Source organism: Monopterus albus, unplaced genomic scaffold (assembly GCF_001952655.1).
Source record: "Monopterus albus unplaced genomic scaffold, M_albus_1.0 scaffold6.1, whole genome shotgun sequence".
Classification (NCBI taxonomy): Eukaryota; Metazoa; Chordata; class Actinopteri; order Synbranchiformes; family Synbranchidae; genus Monopterus; species Monopterus albus.
In genome coordinates this window covers 6,653,801-6,674,409 of record NW_018127886.1, presented here as the reverse complement: position 1 = coordinate 6,674,409, position 20,609 = coordinate 6,653,801, and the positions used below count along the sequence as shown (strand labels likewise).

Sequence of the window (20,609 nt, the reverse complement as noted above, 5' to 3'; positions counted from 1 at the left end):
TTCCTTTGGCGCATCCCCCCTGTCTCTCCGTCCCTTCCCCTCCCTCCCTCCATCCACAACATAAACCCTGTCTCCCCTCACCACCAGCCTCGCCACCCTTCAGCCTCTCCTTCCCCTCTCTCTGAGCAGGGAGGAGGCTCAACAGTAACAGAAGGGGGAGGACTGATGGGAAGTAACATGCCTCAGAGGAGGAAATCCACCTCTTCCTCTCCTCACTCCCCTCTCCCTAGTGGCTCCCCAAACCCCAGCCCACACTTCCACAAGCACAAGCTGGAAGACATCTTGGAGCAGTTTAAGAACTCAGGCAACAGCAGCACTAATAATCACCACCTCCTAAACTCTACTAACCCTTCTTTACTGACCAACCAAAGCAGTACCAACCCTCATATTCTCACCTTGAAGCCCTCAAAGATTATCATGAGTCCCACTTCCAGTCCAGGGCAACCAGGTTTTGGGTTGAACTCTGCAGGCCCCTCTAGTTTACCTCTGGGCCCATTTCTGAACCACCATCAAAGCCAACAGGGCAAGCTGCCACACCCAGCTTCTTTCCCTGCGAGTAGCCTGCTCTCTGCGGCTGCTAAGGCTCAGCTAGCTAACCAGATAACCCAGGGACCGAGCTCAAATGCAGCCAGCAACCCAGTGAGCTTGCCCTCGTCTCTGGAGGTCTTGAAAGAGGCACAACAGCAGTCATCAAAGGTAACAAACAGCACTTTACAAAACAGCCACCCTCCCTCCTTCATTGCTTCTACTAGGCCTCCACATCCCTCCCTTGCAGCAGCATCTGCTGTCCTCTTTCCTCCATCCCACTCTCTGGCCCAGTCCCTGGCCTCCTCTTTGCCCCACCTGCCTCCCACTACAGAGCGCAGTGTGTCACACAGGAAGAGGCAACGGCGATCTCCCACAGTGCTCAGTATGCTAAGAGACACCCAGCAGCTGGCTAATGGGCAGCAGAAACCTCCACCAGGGGATGCAGTTTCTGCTACAGTTATCAACCTTTCCTCTGCTTCCTCTTCCTTCCCCTCCTCCTCGCACGCCTCCTCTACCTCAGCTGCCCAGAACCAGAATGCTGTTATGTTGGAAAAACATCATCATCTCCTGCCTGGGCAGGTGTCCAGGCTCACTGCTTCTCGACAGACTGCACACATTTCCAGGCCTCCGAGACAAAATGAGGCTCTGGATTTCACTACAGGCCTGACCCCTACACCTCTGGGCTTGGATCCTCCAACCCAGCCTCTGTCTGCTCTGTTACACCTGCTCAGTGTGCAGAATGCACAGGCCACAGCCTCCACATCCAGCTCTCCTTCAGCTCAGCCTGGATCTGTGTCTGTTGATGGAGGTGGACACACTAATAAACAGAGCCCCAGACTGTCACCCTCCTCTCCCACCTCTCATTCTAATGTCAGGCACCCACAGACTCAGTCACCCTGCTCAAACAATGACACTAATCCCCTACCCTCGGTGCTGCAGCCACTTTCTCCCCCTTCCACTTCCTGTCACATTAGATCAGTGCTGTCTCATTTACACCCTCAGCCTACTACATCAAGTCCTCTACAAAGACATTCTCCTTCTTCAGCAGTGATGCCCAGCTTAAATTTTGCTTTACACAACAGCAGCAGCCCATCTCAGCACATGCCCCCAACTCCCTCAGACAAGCATCAGCCAAGTGAGAATCACATCCCTACAAATGACTCTGTTTCCCAGGCACCTTTGCAAGAAGCCTTATCACAGGGCAGTGTGGCACTAGAGATCGCTGGTAACAGCATACCAACATCAGCGGACATGAGTAATTCTCAAGGCAGTGTTTCTATGGCGATAGCAACCTCCCCGAAGCCTCTTGATCTTAGCAACCATGTTCTGGCCCTTCTTGCAGCATCTTCCACTGTGCCACAGGTGGAGGGTAGCCCCTCCGACTGTACCACTGATGCTGAGATGTCTTCCCAAGGAAATGACACTGCAGGTGAGGATGTTCTTCAGTCTGAAATGTGTTTTTAGTCCTAAATTATAACCTAAACTTTAAAATTCATATTGAAGTAATATGATTTGTAGAAATTTTCAGTTTACTGAAAAGGAAACTATATAGAGAGATTCTCTCATATATTTAGCTTGGACAAGTCTCATTAATACTAGCTCTGTGTGTGTAGTAATGTTCTCTCCCTGTAAATCAAGCTGTACAAATGCTGATATGTCCTAGCTTGGTTCAGGGCAAGGGATACAATTTTTAGTGCGTGGTTGTAACGTATGTGGGCATTGCTTTGGATTGATATGGGTGCACTATTGTTTTCTTTTAAATTGATATTTTATTACTAGCTTGTAAATTTCTGCCAGTATTGTATATAGCTATCAGTGCTAAATACTGCCCCAGAGTTAGCCAATTGCCCAGCTCAAAAACCTTGTTTAAAATTGATGTCTCTCCTTTTACAGGATCTGAGGAGCTTGGTTGTGTTGACCTGAAGGCCTCCACTGTGACCAAACTTCCAGCAGCTACAGGCCCTGGGCCCACCATCTCCTCTTGTCCTGGGGATAGTCCCCCTACCCCTTCACCTGTGGGCGACTCAACCACTCCCTTAGCTCTGGCAGAGGCCTTCCCCTTCATGAACCAAGAGCAGCTACTTCAGCTGCTCTCATCCACAGGAGGTCTGCCATCTCTCTTGGACCCTACAGTCCTTGCCTCTTTGCCCATAGGGGGGCTGTGGTTGGGAGGACAACATGCACAGATGCCCCCTACCAGTGCTACACCACACAGTCTTTCAGAGCAGCAACAATCAGAGCAGCAGCAGTTACTGATGCAACAACAAGAAACACAGCAGCAAAACCAGGATCATCAACTGAAGCAACAGCAGTTAAACCACAATCCTCTGTTTTCCCTGTTGCCCTTGTTGAGTGGTGCCCAAGGGGAGTTGCCTCTGAACCTCCTGGGCCTCTTGAACCCACTTGCACCTACAGCCACAACCCCTACCCCAGGACAGGAAGCTGATTTAGCACTAACAGAAAAACCTAACCTTCAAACTCTGCTTATGGCTTCCTTGTTACTCGGGCAACAGCAGGGACCTTTGTTACCTCTGTCTGGCCTGGGTCAGCTGGGTCAGGTGAGCTTAGAAGTTCCTCTCCAGCAGCCACAGCAGATCCCCACTAACCTAGAGGGCCTCAACCTGGATAAGACCTCTGGCCTCCTGGATCCATCCACCTTGCAGGGTTCGGGTTTGGTGGAGGTCGCTCAGGGCCTTCTCCCCATTCCTCCAGGAGCTGAAGGCTCTATCCAAGCCCTGCAGTCTCTTCTCCTTCCTGCCACTCTTCCTCCTCCCCCTCCAGCCTTCCTGCCCCTCAGCCCTACCTTGCTCACTGCTGCCCTGAGCTCTGCTGAGCTCCACCCGCCTCCCCATACCCAGTTAGCTCCTGCACAGCAAACCCAACATACCCAACCTCAGGTAGTCTCCTATAACTATTTCCTTGAAAAACCTACACTATGAAATAATTTCTTGAACTGCTCTTTTATTTTCCTCCATGTTAGTTGCTCCCCCCCTCAAACCCATAAACCATTTTTCTTGCTAAAATATTTTCCTGGAAACTGTTTTAAAGCCTTCCAAAACTACATGGTTTGTTTGAATTGGTTATATTCTGTCTATCTTAATGAACCTAAGGCATTCATTCACATATTTTTATATTGACAGAGGCAAGAATTTGTCTGACTCTAGTCTCTTTGTATTTTTTGGGGGCCGTCTCTTTCTTTTGTGTTTGCCTGGAACTCTAATCCTCTTTTCACCTGTCTTCTGCTCTACTGTCCAGGTACCTACTGATGCTGGTGTCGACACCCTCATACCCCTCTCTCTCCAAGGCAAGGACAACCCCATCCTCCAACAGTTGTTGCCCACTCTGCTTAATCCTGCTGTATTAGGTTAGTGATTAACTTCAGTATGTTAAGAATAAATGACCAGCTAACAGAATGAACCCTAATGGCACTGCAGGCATTCTGGAGCAATGTGTAATAATGTCCATGTATATATCAAATGTATCTTTGTAGGAGATCTTTCTGGCATCACAGGCCTTCATAACATGGTGGGGATTGGTGCAGGTTCCATCCTCCTGCCCCCAGTCCAGGCCTCTGCTTTGGGCATGCCTCTGCTACAGGGCCCTGATGGAGCCATTAACTTGCTCAACAACATACAGGTAGGCGAATGGAATGTAGCTTAGTGAATTAAAGCATATCAAAAGGTTACTGTTTAAAAATGTCTTATTTTAGACATGTACACTTGGATTTTTCAAAATTGCTTTGAACTTTATTAAAATCAAGACAATACTAGATCCTTTCTTTACTATGATCTGTGTATTGAGCATCTCGGCCTGCTTGCATTGTAGTGCTGCTCTCCTTTATGACAGCTGGGCTCTACACATCTGCATATGCAAGTAAAAAAAAAGGGTATGAGTGATTGGTGGCCAGCAAGCAAATAATGTTACAAGGATTTGCTAAATTATGACTCCAGCTATCGTTCTCATTAGCAGTCACAATTTTACAAAGATCAGCTTCTCATTTTTAGTTGGTTAAAACAATAAACTTAGCCAGAGGCAGGTGATATCAGCTGTTGCCTATTAACATTATTTCAGCAAGTAACTTAATGACAGGCCAAAAGGAAGTTTGTCTGTTGTCTCTCTGCAAGCCCGTATCTGTACTCAGCCAAAGATCTTTTGTAAGGGAAGAACCTCCACTCTGTAACACCGCTGTACAACTGTGACTTCACTGAGTGTTTTCATAGGTCCAGCAACTACAAAACGAACTGGACATCTTCACTGGCATCAGTCACATCAGCAGCAAAACGTGTCATTCACACTATTCTCTGATGTTTCTTTTGTGCTTTTTGACTTTTATAATTTTTTTTTTCCTCCAGCTAAACCTTTCACCACCCTCAGAAGAAGAGAAGACAGTCTCTCTGCAGGAAACACAAAGCCCTGCCCTACAGGAAGACATTCCTGCCAGTCAGATTGTTCCTGAAGTGGTCCCCAGCCCTGCTCCTGCTCCTACCCAACAACCCAGCCCGCCTCCCCAGCGAGGATCTGAGGGGAGGTCTGTTATCGATCCTTACACCTCGTTCATGGACACAATTTATACCTCCTTCCTTCAGGTCAATGCTAAAGAGCAGGAAGACGGGGCCCACTTGGGACCATCTGACCCCACTTCACCCTTCTGTGCCTTACCGCCTGTTTCTTTCCCTGTGGAGCACCATAATCCGTCTGCCCCTGTTCCAACTCTGCCGCAGGCGAGTGCCCCAGTGTCACTCAGCCCACGCAGGGCCTGTTCCCTTCGCAATCCAGATTTATCTCGACTCAGCCTGGAAGCAGCAGCCCATTCCCCAGCCCAGGGGACACCCAAACCTACTGAGGATGAGTCTGCATCACCCTTACAAAGGAAACCAGTCATGGTAGAGGGACATACCCACCTAGAGCCTCCTCTGCCACCCATATACTTGGAGGAGGCTAAGACAGACTGCACTGGGCCTGCTGCAGCTGTGTGCCCATTTGTAGAGGCAGTGGGGGACAGGCAGGAGCATCTTTCAGAGTACCTCAGTCCCAGGGATGGATGCAGTGGTAGGCCCAGCGAGGAGTCATTGCTGCACACTGAACAGGAAAGGGTGAGTAGCTAGGTCTTCTGTTTCCTTCAGACTCATAGGCAAATGTTTATATGCACCAAAATTTGGACTTTAGTATGGAGTTTCATACCAAATACTTAGGACTAAAGAGGGTTGTAGCATTGTGATTGACTTGAACAGCCATATTTTAAGTTCCTGATCTTTTCATCATGATATTTTTCAATTGTGATTTCTAATTATACCTTCCAAGGGCCAAATAGGAGCAGTGGGTGGAGCCAGAAGAGGAAGGAAAAGGAAGCAAACGTAAGTTGACTTGTCAGCGGTTCATTTGTCAGACATGTACTTTGGTCGCAATGTATCAGTAGATTAGATGTGCCTTTTCTGATTTTTCATAACTGTCATTGGGTTTATTTGGCTCTATTGTGTTCTAACATGCTTATTACTTTGTTTTTCAGGCTACAGAATGTGTTACAAGACTTCAGAGACATAGATGTTGCAGCACTAGAGGAAACTAAGGCAACGGTAAGGCCCAGCCCCCCTCAGTGACTCGCTGTTAACAAAGTCGTGTGAGAACAAACATTACATCAGAGAAATTTTGTAGGTTTTGAGTTCTGTCAAAGCTCAGTCATTCTGGCAGCAGCTTCCATTGCTAATCGTCATTACTTTGGGTTAAAATGTCAAGCAACAGTTTTATATCATCAGTCCCTAACTAACATTAATTCCACAACTTAAATTAATGACAGGCCAAAATGAAAGTCACTGCTGTCAGGTTTGTGTGCTCGCTACAGGCTAATGGGGAAACAGATTTCAGCACAACAAAGCCAATGATTGTTTGAGGTCAAATAAGAGCGATTGTGCTGTCCTGACTGGAGGTAAAGTCATTCCACCGCAGGGACTGGAAAGGAGATAAGCTTGATGTGATTGTAATTTCTCTTGTCCTGTTGCAGACAGCACTGCTGAAGCCTGAGAGGTCAGTCCGTGGCAGGAGGCGACGAGGCACCAGGTCTCAGAGGCAGTGATTGGTGGAGCGAGCTGTCAGTCAGTGCTGTTTACCAATCAAGGGTGGCTAGACACCTCTTTCCCCCTCCATCTCGCCACCATCATCACCACTGTCAATTCAACTGCACTAATATTATGCTGTTGTCATGTCAAGCGTTGTTGTGACAACCACTGAAGCAAACAGGAGAGCGATCTAGTCTGAAGAATAATTTATAAAAGGTGGAAAATAATCGAAGAGAAATTTTGTTGATACATTTTCACTTAGGTCTAGTTCACAAAGTAATGGTTCCTTGACAGTGTCATCAGAGATCTGTTAATAATGGTTGGTGTTAGAATTATATCAATAAGAAAACAAAAAATAAAGGAGTACTGTTTTCTTCTCATCAGTGTGTAACTGTGAGTCAGGATAAAGCCCCTCTACTTGAACGATGCTCTTGTGCGTCCGTGTGGGTGTGTCTTTTTGTGTCTGAGTGCTTGTTGGACAGTAGTGCTGTTGCTGAGCCCATCATCGTCCAACTGTTAGTTGAAATTGTTTTTTTTCCTTTTGTTTTTGTTTTAATTAAAGAGTCTGTCTGTTAGTAAGATAAAGGGCACTTTGCAAAGATGCACAGTGGTTGTATTTCAAGAAATGTTTTGGAAGGCTTTCAGAAAGTGCTGAAAGAGAATATAACAGACTTGAGATCCCACGCACCCCCCCCATCCAAACCAAGGAAAAAATGTGGTTCACGGATCCTTTATACAGTTTACATCAACCATTTCTGAGACATAGAGAAAACACTTTTCTTTTTTATCTCAATCCCATATGTCCTGTGAGATGTTCCTTTAATGGTTTGTACATCACAAATAATTTAACAAACTGAGAAATTGTTTTAAAATGAAGTTCTTTTCATACAGCTCTTTGAATCAGCATCATAACAGCAGAACATGAAAATTATTACAAGTGAATTGCTTTGGTGATCCACTTGCATTTCACGTGTTGTCACTACTTGTTGTGAAGAATTCCATGTAATAAGTATGATGGTTATATATTGACGGTGTGGAACATTAGCAAGAGCCCAGTGTTTGTAGAAAGCACAGTATGTATGTCCTTTGATTGGTTGGGAAACTTCAGTCCAGATAGCGATAATGTCTTTCACGGATCTGTTGAGTTACTGTGGGTTTCCTCCCTCTGTCTCATCATCACTGTTGGAGCCCTCCTCCACACGCTGCCCTGCCCCAAAAGTACTGGCATCTCTAGCTGTATTTAAAAAAAAAATTAAGTGAAAAAGAGCAGATTATGCAATTTCTACACTTGGAGATTTGTACATATGTACAGTTAATGTGTTTGATTTTATATTGTTAGAAAATGAATTGTGAAATTTCCTGGGAATTGTAATAAGTATTTTTCTCATTCTACCCCTTGCTTTCAATACTTATGTTTAAAAAGATGATTAAATTGTGGACTGTAGCTTTCTTTTTTATATGGGAGTCTTTTTATTTAATATTAAACTATTTACAGAAAATGAGCTGCGTGTTGATTTCTGTTCAGAAAAGTATATGAGCAACTGTGCAGTGTAGTTTATAATGTAGGCATCTGAATTTGCCTTTATTCCTCATTGTTAAATGCAAACTATGCCATTGGCTGTTACAGCAAATACGTATCGGCATATTTGTTTGTGGTAATTAATGGCTTAAAAGTATAATTCCACCCTGTTTATTAATCAGAAATTTATAGGCTTTAAATATATCAATAATAGTCCTAGGGAGAGTGTAATTGAAACCAGTACTGAGTTACAGTCACTTCCAGTCTGTGAGAAGGTGTAGAAATAGTGCTGGGTCGTGACAACATTACCAACAGTAAAAACCAGCAGCAGCTGCAACAAAGATATCAGCTGCTATTGAAGACCCACAAATCCCAGTTTATTACCTTAGTGTAGGATGTTTTCTATTTGTCTCTAATCAGCATGTCTTAAACACTTAGCAGGACTGAGGCCATTGAATCACTGCTGACTTTACTCATAAATCCAATTCAGACCAAGGATTTTTAAGATCTTTTATGTTGTAAGATTTTGAGATTTTCACCTGCTTCCTTAAATCTAAGTTCTGGCACAATAGACTATCACATCATTGTGTGTGTTATGATGCAGATTACATAGCCTTTCCTGAATTTTTGCTGACATTTTGCATTTTTTTCTAATTTGCAGTGGTGTGCAGCCTATTTGCTCAAGGCATTTGAAAGTTGAATGCAAGTAATAATGTAGACATATTTCTGAATGTTTTAAACTTTGAATGGAGTTTCTATCTGAAAGTATGAATCGGCATTAAGACTTGAAGTGGAGCACTTTCTAAGCATGAAAATTATGTACTTATTTATTTTTGAGCGGATCTAGTCATGTGCTTTCAGTTTTGTGTGCTGCCTCCTCAAACTGAGATCTAAAGTTATCTTTTAATCAGTAATATCCACTGCCTTCCCACTGTGGTTTCCTATGCTTTCCATGAACTGAGCTGCTGTCAAGCCTCAGAGAGGGGTGAAAATACGGTTGTGATTAGTCACTGCGTCAGCGGGCCTACGCTGCTTTGCGGAAACTAATAAAGTTCCTTCATTTCATGGTACGGATGTGACGCTGCGTCACGGGGCTCTGGTTTCCGGCTGCCGGTGAGGATGCTGAGCCTGTGGGTACCACTTTAAACAGAAGGATGCTGACCACGCCCTGCCTCGAACCACCGATAGATAGCGCTGTGGCGACTGAAGCAGGCCGAGCAGCTTCAGCTTTACCTCACTGCCCTTCCAGCTTCAAGCTCACCTTCAACTGGCTAGGCTCACATCCGCACCCGAAAACAGAAAAGAAAAACACGCAGGACAGAACGGTAGCGTCAAATCGACCAAGAGGAGAAATCGAGCATCACCATTGTCCGTTGTTTTAATGATGTAGGGCATCGTTTTGCGATTTGACATTTAATTTAGCCTGCCCGCCTGACTGCGACACGGAAACATCGTCCAGCTGCGCGTAAAAAACCTGTCCACGGCCGTCAGAGTCTTCTCGAAGAAGGTCGAAGGCTCTGCGCATCCAGCGTCGTTTATTTTGACGGTCAGATTAGGACCCGATCAGTGTCCGATTGCCTTCAGCCTCAGCAGCATCTTTCCTCCCAGCAGAAGTCAGAAGCATCCTTCCTCCTCCTTGAATCTCCGCAATGGCCGATGTCCCAGCTGAGTGCAATATAAAAGTGCTGTGTCGTTTTCGTCCTCTCAACCAGTCGGAGATTTTACGCGGGGACCAGTATCTCCCCATATTCCAAGGAGACGACACTGTCATCATTGGGGTAAGCAAAGGAAGGGGCTTTGTTGTGCGCACAGGCCCTTTCATTAATAAATCAGCAGCTCGACCAGGGTCTGGGATGTAAATTGGCAGAAAGACATAGGGGTACGACATCCAACTCTGTCTTTAACTTGACCTGACAGAGCAAAAATCCGTGTAATGTTGTTAAACGGCACAAGCTGACCTCTTTTATCAGTGGACACAAGCACCGCCGTTTCCCAAGCTCATATTGATGAGTCTATTGATTCATTTCGAGTATTTCAGTGGAGCTCTCTCTTCTCTCTGTAAGATAATTAACAAGGCTACAGTGAGCGGCCTCAAAGATCTATTCTACTCCATTTTGTTGTGGGTCGCTCCCTAAGTTGATGCAAGCAGCACACAGAGACATGTTGTGGTGCAGAGGTGAGGTCTGGTTGAGGATTGTAGATAGATGGCAGCTAATGACCCGGGTCAACCAAAATCTGTCCTGTTCTTCTGAAGATTTCTTCTAATTTAAAGGTAAACAGCTGGAGAGCATCTGTAACTCTTTCATTTTAGTCAGGAACATTCAACCACAGTACTAATCTTTTTGAGTACAACTGACTCATATTGTGATAAGATTATTTTAGTGAAAATGAAATTTTTTAGATAAATTTCTGGAATCAAATGCTATTTATCAGAATTTTAGGGCAGCAGTCTTGAGTCATTTTGTAGAAAACAGATGCTAATTTCTCCTGCTGACTTGTGTTGGAAACTGAAATAATCCAACTGCACTGGCAGAATTTTGTCACTTGTTTTTTAAAATATATATACTGTATATATTTTGTAGTGCAATCGTAGACATAAAAGCTTTGGCAAATTTTGCTCTGGGTGACAAATGTACTGTACAAAGGGAGGCCTAATGTGGAAACTTTCCCCAGTCATACTGGAAACATGTCGACCTGACCTTACCCTCTGCTCTCAGCATGGTGCTGGACAGCAGACTCAGACACCGATCTCTCTAATTGCCTACATAGAGGATCAATAATCATCCAGCAGGCTCATACATCATTGACTGGCCTGCTTTCTCTTCTCTCGCTGTGTCTTTTCTTTTTTTTTCTTTTTTTGTTTCTCCCTTTTGTCTCTGCCTCTTTGATTCTTCTCTTTTATGTCTATTTGTGTGCCTCCTCTGTCCCTCCCTCCCTCCCTCCCTCCCTCTCCCTGGGTCTCACCGTCTCTCCCTGTTAAATCCCCCTTTGGTGGGGGCAGCCTGAACATGAGTCAGTTTATTATTGACATTTAATATGGCCGATGCCCTGGCAGCTGATGCTATAGTGTTGCATTGTGGCCTCAGTATCAGATGGGGTGATGACATTAAGGGCTTTAATAGCCTGGTTTCTGCAACAAGGCTTGTCAGAGCTGAGTCACTCATCAGTGTGTCACACAGTAGCTGTTTGTATTTTAGGAGAAGACGAGTTATTTTGAAGACACAGTTTGAAATAAACCAAATATATTCTGGTGGATTTACCCCTCAACATACAGCGTGATGAGAATTTTTCCAAATATATGCTTAGAAAACTCAGACAGGCATCAGTTTAAAACTCAAGAGAGCCCTGAGTGTTGATGTAAATATGTTTAGTAGCCCTACTAAGATTTATAATCAGTGTATTTTCAGTTCTGAAGAACTGAAACATGTTGCTTTTTTGCTCACATTCTAAATTGATAGGTATCTACTACTATACTGGGTAGAACGTCTGAGCATGCTGTCATTTTAATGGAATAGCTATACATATTGGGAAATACAGTTATTTGCCTTTTGGTTGATTGACTGACTCTGGCTTTTGTACAGTAAATATGAAGCTACTGCAGGAGTAGCTCATCTTAGCACCAAGGCTGGCAGCAGGTGGAAACAGCTAGCTTCTCTCCGTCCAAAGGTTTTGTCAGCATGAGTACATCATGAGTCATTCAGTTTTAAGCTGTAGATACCTCAGTCAGTCACTGACCACCTCTCAGAGCTGACATCACTTCCCAAAGCTTATAACATGAGCAGCTGCTGGTAAAGTAAAAAGTATCAGTTGTAGCACAGTTTTAATTGATTTTCAGAATTGTGTATTTTTACATGTATAATTAAATTTTATCAAATTTCGTATCATGCAGGCTTCATGACAGTTGTATTTATTTCTCCAATTGTGTTGTTGTGGAGTACTTGGCATGATTCACCTCAGTGGATGTGCAGCAGCCCTGTCCCCGGCCAGGTGTAAATAAGCAGTGTAGCCAAAGTTAGTCCAAAAACAGCATGTGTGTCTCATTTTTACACAAAATAAACAATTTGGTTCCTAATAATGTATGTTTTATTATGTCATAGAACTAGGGGTTCAGTTAACTTTTTACATGCATTTCAAATGTGCCACCCCTTTCAGAGCCTCTGGCCCAGCCTGGCCACCCCATCCAAAATATTTTAGATTCGCCCCTGGTGTTCATACATGGATTCTGGAAAACCCCGCCCTTTGTGTCTATTACCCAATAGGTTTGGGCTTCTGACTACTTGTTGTCCAGTAATGATTGCGCACCTGTTCATGATTAAATGCTTTTGTTCTGTTTGGTTCTGATGAAAACATAATAGCATCGACACTTAGTCTAATTTGTTGGCACCATTAAAAGCAGCAGATCAGTCAGTGTGCTGCTCCAGTCGTGTATCTTCAGATGTTTGCTGTCCTGGATCTGAGAAGCACCTGACTCAGCCTCATATTGTTGGAAGAAGTGGCATTAACACCTTTGGGTTTCATTACTGTGCCCTTGTTCCTATCACATAATAGCTAAACACACTTTCTAGAATAAAAAACAAAACATTTTTGAATGTCCTGAGATTACTCTGGTTACAGTGTGGAGATAACATGTTCTATCAGTTAAACTGTTTAACAGTTTCTTGTTCATGGTCCTCACAGGGGAAGCCGTACATATTTGACCGAGTGTTTCCAACCAACACCACCCAGGAGCAGGTGTACAACACCTGCGCCAAGCAAATTGTCAAAGGTATGGACAATATGCTGAGTTCAGCATACACAACATTTTTAAAAATGCTTGCGCTTTGGTCTCATTTGCTGTTGATTTTTCCTGATAGATGTACTGTGTGGATACAATGGCACTATCTTCGCATATGGACAAACCTCCTCCGGGAAGACTCACACCATGGAGGTACAGTTTTTTAGTTTTGAGTGCTTGTAATCATTTTTATTGAACAATGAATTAAAATTTACATTGTGTTTTGTTCCACAACTGACACTACTAGGAATATTTTTCCACTGGAAGGTGACACATAAGTGCTACTTCCAGTACTGGGTTTGGGGGTTTTTGGAACACTGCTTACTTTTATTTAGTTGAATCTTTGTGGTTAGAAAAGATTTTTCTCCCAAGCATTTTACCCTCCTTAGTTTTGATTTATCAGACATTTAATGAGAATTTAAAGGCCTTATTGCAGGAAGTTGTAATTAACCTCTGACCCTGCATAGCTGTCAGCATCACACCTGGTTTTACCTTTATCTGTGACTTTGTGCCGCAGGGCAAGTTGCACGACCCTCACCAGATGGGGATCATTCCTCGCATCGCTGAGGACATTTTCAACCACATCTTTGCCATGGATGAAAACCTTGAATTCCACATCAAGGTCAAGATGAGTTAGATGTCTTATCTTGTGTTCTTTCTTATGTTAAACTGTGTTGGTTTGTGTTAAGACATTGTCACGCCATTCTCTTGTCATATTTTTTCCCCTCATATTCATGTGTATTGTGGGTCTGCAAATAAAACCTGGTGTGCATTTTTTATTAAAGCAAATTTTACATAGGATGATAAATTTCAGCCCGAGCTGTATCTGGTTTCATAATTTTCCTTTTTCCCCCAATAGGTTTCCTACTTTGAAATCTACATGGACAAAATCCGTGACCTGCTGGATGGTTAGTGCAGATGGATGATTCATGAATTAGTAACAAAGTATTTAAATTTTTTAGACTGAAATATACAGTGTATTTAATGTAGCATCAGCGTAACACCTATTTTTATGGCTTCATTCTGAAATACATTTTAATTTTTCTCTATTTTTAGTGACAAAGACCAATCTGTCTGTCCATGAAGATAAGAATAGGGTGCCTTATGTCAAGGTTTGTGAAAGTAGCACTTTAAATGTTTGTCTTTTCAGGTGAAAACCTGTTTGTGGTCTATATCAGACCCACAATATTAAATCTGCTGCATATTCGTTTTCTCTCTCCTCTCCTCAGGGATGCACTGAGCGTTTTGTTTCCAGCCCCGATGAGGTTATGGATGTGATTGATGAGGGCAAAGCTAACCGCCATGTTGCTGTGACCAGTGAGTCTTCATCTTTGACTACACTACACATTGTTTCAGTACATGAATATTACATATCATGTCAGAAATCAAAACAAACAACCCAAAAGACAAATATTTATGTGTCTTGTTGCAGTGTGCTATAATTTTTAAGTTTCGTTCATTCTCACAATAAGAAATAAGATCCTGTCAAATGAAGTTGACTGAATTGTAAATGGGTGTGTTGGAAAGTTATTGTGGATGTGGAGGAAGTAGCAAAGCATGACACTGTCTATAATAAGCCACTTTCTGACAGTATAGTCTTCAGTAAAGTGACAAGTGTGTTTAGCATTAAAGCTCTCCGATCTGTAATTCCTGTGCTATGTGTGGACCTCCATGCTGCTGACTCACTCCGGTGGTGCAGTAATAATAGCTGACTAATGGCTCCAGTACTGTGGGTTTACAGGTCAGAGTGATGCTTCCTTGTCCAACACAGCAAAAAAATAGCACACAGTAACAGTATAGTAATTACTAGTAAATCCAGTGATTAAAATTCATAAAAATGTGTGTAGTGTAAATGTTCATCTTTGAATGTCTGTCTCAGGAGAATTGCTCCAATTTGGTATCATGTCATAATCTTGTGGTAGTTATAGTGGAACAAAAGAGAATAATGATCATACCCTGCTCACACATTTGTTTCATGTTGTTTCAAGGCAAATAAGATTTTTCAGCTACATAGGTTTAATTTATTACTGTACAAACAGATCTTGTACTGCAGTGGAGGTACTGTATTTCACATAGCAAAAATGGAATAAGGAAACTAGTCTGGGTGCAGTATATTTATTTATTATTTTTGCTGTGGAGTTTAGAGCTGACTCACAGTGACTGTAGAGTCTATAGTGTAGACGCTAGTAAAAAGAGTGAGGCCAGATGAGCTTTGGGATTCAGTGCTCAGCAAAGGCACCAAGACTGCATTCTTCAGACTTAATGCATTTTTGGGCCTCAGTGCTAACTGTGTTTGCTCGTACTCAAAACAGTCTTTCTGTGACATTTTTTGGAAATTGGTCTTTTCTGCAAAGTGATTGTCTTCGCCTTTCCTATATTGTTGATCACTGCAAATCAACTGTGTTGCATGTTTAAAACACAAACTAGCATCACGGTAGATTTCTCATTATTATTAACTACACATGACTAAATTCGGCTAGAATCAGTTAGCCCAGCTCTGATAATTTTCGTTTATTATAATATATCAGTAGGACATTTGGTAAATTAAGTTCTAAGATGCATCTCTAGATATTTAATGTCTTCTAAATTAACATTTCTGCTTGTCGCTGCAAGTCCTAATCACCATAAATGGCATCACTGAAGTCTACTGTAGCTTCCTAACAACCATAATCTGATGATCTCAGCGTGCGGGTAATGGCCCAGTGAGAGGAATCCCAGCTTGGCGTGATACTCACATTCAAGATAAAGTAATTTCAGTAACTGTCTATGATGCAACAAGAAATGAAAAATGAGTAAAAATTGAAAACATCTCCACCTCATAAAATTAACAGGTCTACCATTGATATTCTTTTCTGTTTAAACTGTGTTTAGTTAGGAGGAGTTGACAACTACAAAAATAGAAAATCCATTCCTCCATCCATTATCTACACCACTTTTCAGGCTATAAATGAAACTGAACAGTTTATAAGTGATTACAGATGTTTTTGTTCACCAGTTTAAATAAATCATCAGCACTTACTCAGCTACAGAGTGTTTCTAAATGTGAGAATTCTGCATCAGACTACTGTAAAGGAAAATGGCTGTTATAAACCATCTACCCACAGCTGATAGCATACAGGCCAATAAAATATTCAGACCCAGCTCACTCTCTAGAGCAAGATGCAGATCCCCTGTGTGCATGCTACATCATTATAAATATATTTTTTCCTTGTGTGTTATGACTTTAAGTAAAACGTGTCATTGTTATGATTGTGTGGGCTTGTGTTTGTGGATTTTATTAGATACCAAGACAGACGTTTCTACAGGGACAAATCAATTAGTTATATCTCTTTAAAAAAAAAAAGAAATTTAGAAATCACCCCAAAATAAAAGATGGTCTGCTCTGTAAAGCAGAAATAATATATATCAGCTTTTCAGTGCTGATAATGTGATAACATTTAAATTCTACAACAATCCAGCCTCAAAAATGAATGGACTATACGCAGCAGTGGATAAGGCTGGCTTAAAAATGAGTTCTCCAGCAGCATAGTCTTTGCTGTTTGCTGCTGACTCATGGTGCTGTAGGAAGGTGTACTGACAGCGGACTAATGGGGCAACAGTCTGCAGACACTGTGCTGATGTCTTCAGATATCATCTGCCAATGAGACGGTCCACTGGGGAGAGGCATTTAGATCAGTCACTATATGAAATGGTGCCATCTGTTTGCTGCAGCAGTGGGTTTTTTCTGACTGTGAGAAAATATGTGTGTATATGTTACTACCTTCAGCACATTAAGGTGAGATGATCTTAAGAACTGACAATATTTATGATGACAGTCGTGTTTAAATGGTTATTTATTTTTTGACTGCAAATTACCATTATAATTTCTCTTCATTTTAATTTGCCCGTCAAATATAATGTGTCGCTCCTGGTACACAGGCAACCTTTCGAAGGAAATATAGATTTTTAAAATTTAGATAACAGTTTTTTCATCCATGTTGTTGGTCTTTAAGCACGACATGTGATTAGGTCTTATTTGTGAAATTTTCATTCCAATGAAGAATAATTGTTTCCATAGCTGTTATGTTACAAGTTTAGGATGATATTTGTGTCTGGTTGTTGTGTTGCCCCTGTCTTTGTACAGACATGAATGAGCACAGCTCTCGTAGCCATAGCATCTTCCTGATCAACATCAAGCAAGAGCACGTGGAGACTGGGCAGAAGCTGTGTGGAAAACTCTACCTGGTGGACCTGGCTGGTAGTGAGAAGGTAGGAGGCATTCGGGTGGGGTTGCTTATAAATCAGCTTCTAACTTGCAGTTTACCTGCTTCAAATGAATAACTTAAACATGTTTGTTTTATTGAATTTTATTTAGTATGAGCTTTATCCTTCTGTCTGTGTTTTTCTTCAGGTGTTTAACTTCACTCTTTATTCCAGGTCAGTAAGACTGGAGCTGCAGGAGCTGTTCTGGATGAGGCTAAAAACATCAACAAATCTCTTTCCGCTCTGGGAAATGTCATCTCTGCCTTGGCTGAGGGCACGGTGAGTCATTTTCACCCTACTTCCCTCAGTATTTATAGGTAGCAGAGTCACATTAAGGGTATGTGCCTTTAATAGAATATTAGGTTTACAGTAAAATAAATTGAAATTAAAGTTGTAAAATGGAAAAAGTGGTTGTATTTACAGTTTAATATGGCCTTACTTTTCTTAAAATAAACCGAAACATGTCTAATTGTTGTCTAACATGTTTAATTCTTATTTCTACACTGAGAGTACATATACTGTAGCAAATAACCTTCCTCTCTCATTTCTAACACCTGTCAACAGGAGCATTTGCTGTTGACTTCTCAATGAAGTGCATCCTGCATTCACTCATCCAATAGCATTTGGGGTTTGTTAGAATCTAAAAGAAAGAAAGTATGTAAAGAAATCTAAAAAAAGTGAAAGGAATGGGAAAGTCTTCATTTTTAAATTAGACACCAAATGAAACATACAGTACCTTTGGGAGTTTTATTTTTGGCTGTCTGATTGTCTCCTGCTTTCCCTTCTCTTACTCTCTCTATATATATATTTTTTGTCTTCCTTTCTTTCCTTCTTCCCTTTTTCCTCATCTTCTTCCTTTCTTATCTTGTCCATTTCTGAATATACTTTTCTGCTGCTACTTCTCTCACCATCCCCTCCTCCTCTCTTCCCTCTCTCCTACAGAAAAGTCACGTGCCATATCGTGACAGCAAAATGACCCGCATTCTGCAGGACTCCCTCGGCGGGAACTGTCGCACCACCATGTTCATCTGCTGCTCTCCCTCTAGCTACAACGACACTGAGACCAAGTCAACCCTGATGTTTGGACAACGGTAGCTCTCTACCATGTTGATCAATGCATCTTTGGAAAGAAAGCATGATTTTTGTAAAAGAATATTTATTTCTACATAGAGCTGGAAATGTTGACAGATTTTAGCAGGGATCAAACTCTTTTAAACACAGGATGGTGACCTACAATATTTTGGGTTTGATCTAAAATCCACACCTTTACACTTCATTATATCACACAGTGATGGCTATAGAAGTATATGTACTTGCCAGAAGGAATAGAAAGAAGAATTTAACTAATTTTGAAGTGGGACCAAGTCAAGTCTGATGTTTGGGCAGTGGTAGACCCATCTGTGGATTCATTCGTTACTTCTTTGGAAAGAAATTAATTATACCTGAGATTTTAACTCAGAAAACAGTAAGAAAACCACAAAATAAGTTTTACAAGACGCTGAAGGATACCATCCAGAGGCTGGAGGCTGAGCTCAGCCGTTGGAGAAATGGTGAACTGCATTAAGTGTTTCTACTGTGCTAGCACTGTAAGCAGCCTTGCATTATTCTCATGTATTTGTCCACTTTGTCCCTTCATCTCTCCCCTTCAGGAGAGGACGTGCCTGAGACGGAGCAGACTAACTCAGAAGTGGTGACCCGTTTTGAGCCCGTGGAGGAGCGCCCCATTTTGGATAATGACACCTCCTCCATTGTGGTTCGCATTTCTGAGGAGGAGCGTCAGAAGTACGAGGAGGAGATCCGCAAGCTGTACAAGCAGCTGGATGACAAGGTTGAGACAGTTCAAAGATGCAGATGTTATTTTTGTAACTACAATATTTACAATCAAAGGTATAGGGTATTTTATTGTGTCCTTCTCATATGTTATACACTGAAATGTAATTAGGGATTTATAAAGAAAGCAATCATGGAACAAGGAGATGGAGGTCTTTGAAATTTTCTTTGTCACTGCCATTCATACACACATGCCATTGACTGAGTGTGGGTGGCAGTGAGGCTGGTATTTATATTGTGTTATAGGATGATGAAATCAACCTGCAGTGTCAGCTGGTGGAGAAACTGAAGCAGCAGATGCTAGACCAGGATGAGGTTGGTACACAAACTTACACATATGCACAAAACACGCACAGACCTGTTTAGCTCTCAGTCACTTGCCAGTCATTTCAAACTGACCATCTCTGTCTTTCTCCTTCTTTCACAAACACCATGTTGTGCTACATCCAGCTCCTGGCATCATCCCGCGGTGATGGGGACAAGGTCCAGGCTGAGCTCGGCAGGCTGCAGGTGGAGAGTGACTGCGCCAAGGCTGAGGTGAAGGAGGTGCTGCAGGCTCTGGAGGAGCTGGCCATCAACTATGACCAGAAGAGTCAGGAGGTGGAAGAGAAAGGCCTACAGAACCAGCTGCTGGCCGACCAGTTGGCCCAGAAAATGGTACGCTTTTAGAGGAATTTCATGACTGACTGAACAAGAGCTAAACACAGAGACAGAAGGTGGAACAGAAGGCCCCTAATTTACAATAACAAGCACCTTCTGTAGCACTGTGCTATTCATGAGTGGAAAATATTGCAGGACTTACATGGCAATCAAGTCACAGAGTAGAGGCATTGGTTTTTTTAAATTAGACTTAGCTCATTGCTGAGTAATCTAGGACAATTTGATGGCATTTCACCTCTGGGTGGTGTTAGAATCCTGATTATTTTAAATGGCTGTAACTCAGGGGTTGTAAGTCTGACTCTGTTGAAATCTTGCACAATTCAACTTTATACAAAGCCACAATGTTTCTGGAATTTTCCAGACATTAAGACGTCCATCACCAGGTTAGTGTTTATCCCTGTGTATTTTGATATCTGGACTGAGATGCTCATTAAACATTTCAAAACATTTTCAGGTGGAGGGCTGTGGTCATTTGTTGGGGATGTGCTTGTTGTCTGAAAAAGGTGGCGCTTCACTAATCCTTAGTGGCACTCTCTTCCTCACTTGTTTTTTGTACCAGGCCAGTCTGATGGAGCTGGAGGCAGAGCTGTCTCGTATGCAGGAAGTGAGTGGTCAGCAGAGGAAACGCATTGCTGATGTCCTGAATGGTCTGATGAGGGACCTCAGTGAGTTCAGCACCATCGTGGGCAATGGGGAGATCAAGCTGGTGAGTCTAATCACAGAATTAGGGTGCTAGAGTTTTTATTTAATTTTGTTATAAAATACATGTATAGATAGATTATCGTTGCTGTCGGGCGGAAACCTTGTATCTCCAGAAATGCTACTTTTCAGAAAATGAAAAAACCTGTATACCTAAAACAATTCAACATCACGTTGTTAAATTTGGTATTGTGTTTTTATATATGGTCACTTACCTGCATGTGTCATTATATTAACATTTCCCTCAGTCAAATGAGGTCATGAGGTTATGAGGTTTTGCTGACAGTTTCAGGATCCATTGGAG

At 42.4% G+C, this 20,609-nt stretch overlaps 2 protein-coding genes across 2 annotated transcripts; both read left to right on the top strand.

Moving 5' to 3' along the window:
- Positions 1–22: 22 nt before the first annotated feature.
- LOC109971278 (proline-rich protein 36-like) lies at positions 23–7,605 on the top strand. The gene is made up of 8 exons (XM_020619421.1): positions 23–1,957; positions 2,422–3,425; positions 3,784–3,892; positions 4,019–4,164; positions 4,881–5,621; positions 5,830–5,882; positions 6,035–6,101; positions 6,527–7,605. The coding sequence occupies exons 1-8, from the start codon at positions 166–168 to the stop codon at positions 6,596–6,598; spliced, it is 3,984 nt and encodes a 1,327-aa protein (XP_020475077.1). The 5' UTR covers positions 23–165; the 3' UTR covers positions 6,599–7,605.
- A 1,608-nt stretch (positions 7,606–9,213) lies between these two features.
- LOC109968492 (kinesin heavy chain-like) lies at positions 9,214–20,580 on the top strand. Its single transcript, XM_020614805.1, is given in 16 exon segments — positions 9,214–9,878; positions 12,778–12,865; positions 12,954–13,027; positions 13,392–13,496; positions 13,734–13,782; positions 13,931–13,986; positions 14,104–14,191; positions 16,998–17,122; positions 17,291–17,395; positions 18,059–18,222; positions 18,446–18,470; positions 18,564–18,666; positions 18,766–18,944; positions 19,193–19,261; positions 19,397–19,603; positions 20,166–20,580. Coding segments are annotated over 16 exon segments (1,743 nt in total). The 5' UTR covers positions 9,214–9,749; the 3' UTR covers positions 20,343–20,580.
- The last annotated feature ends 29 nt before the right edge of the window (positions 20,581–20,609 follow it).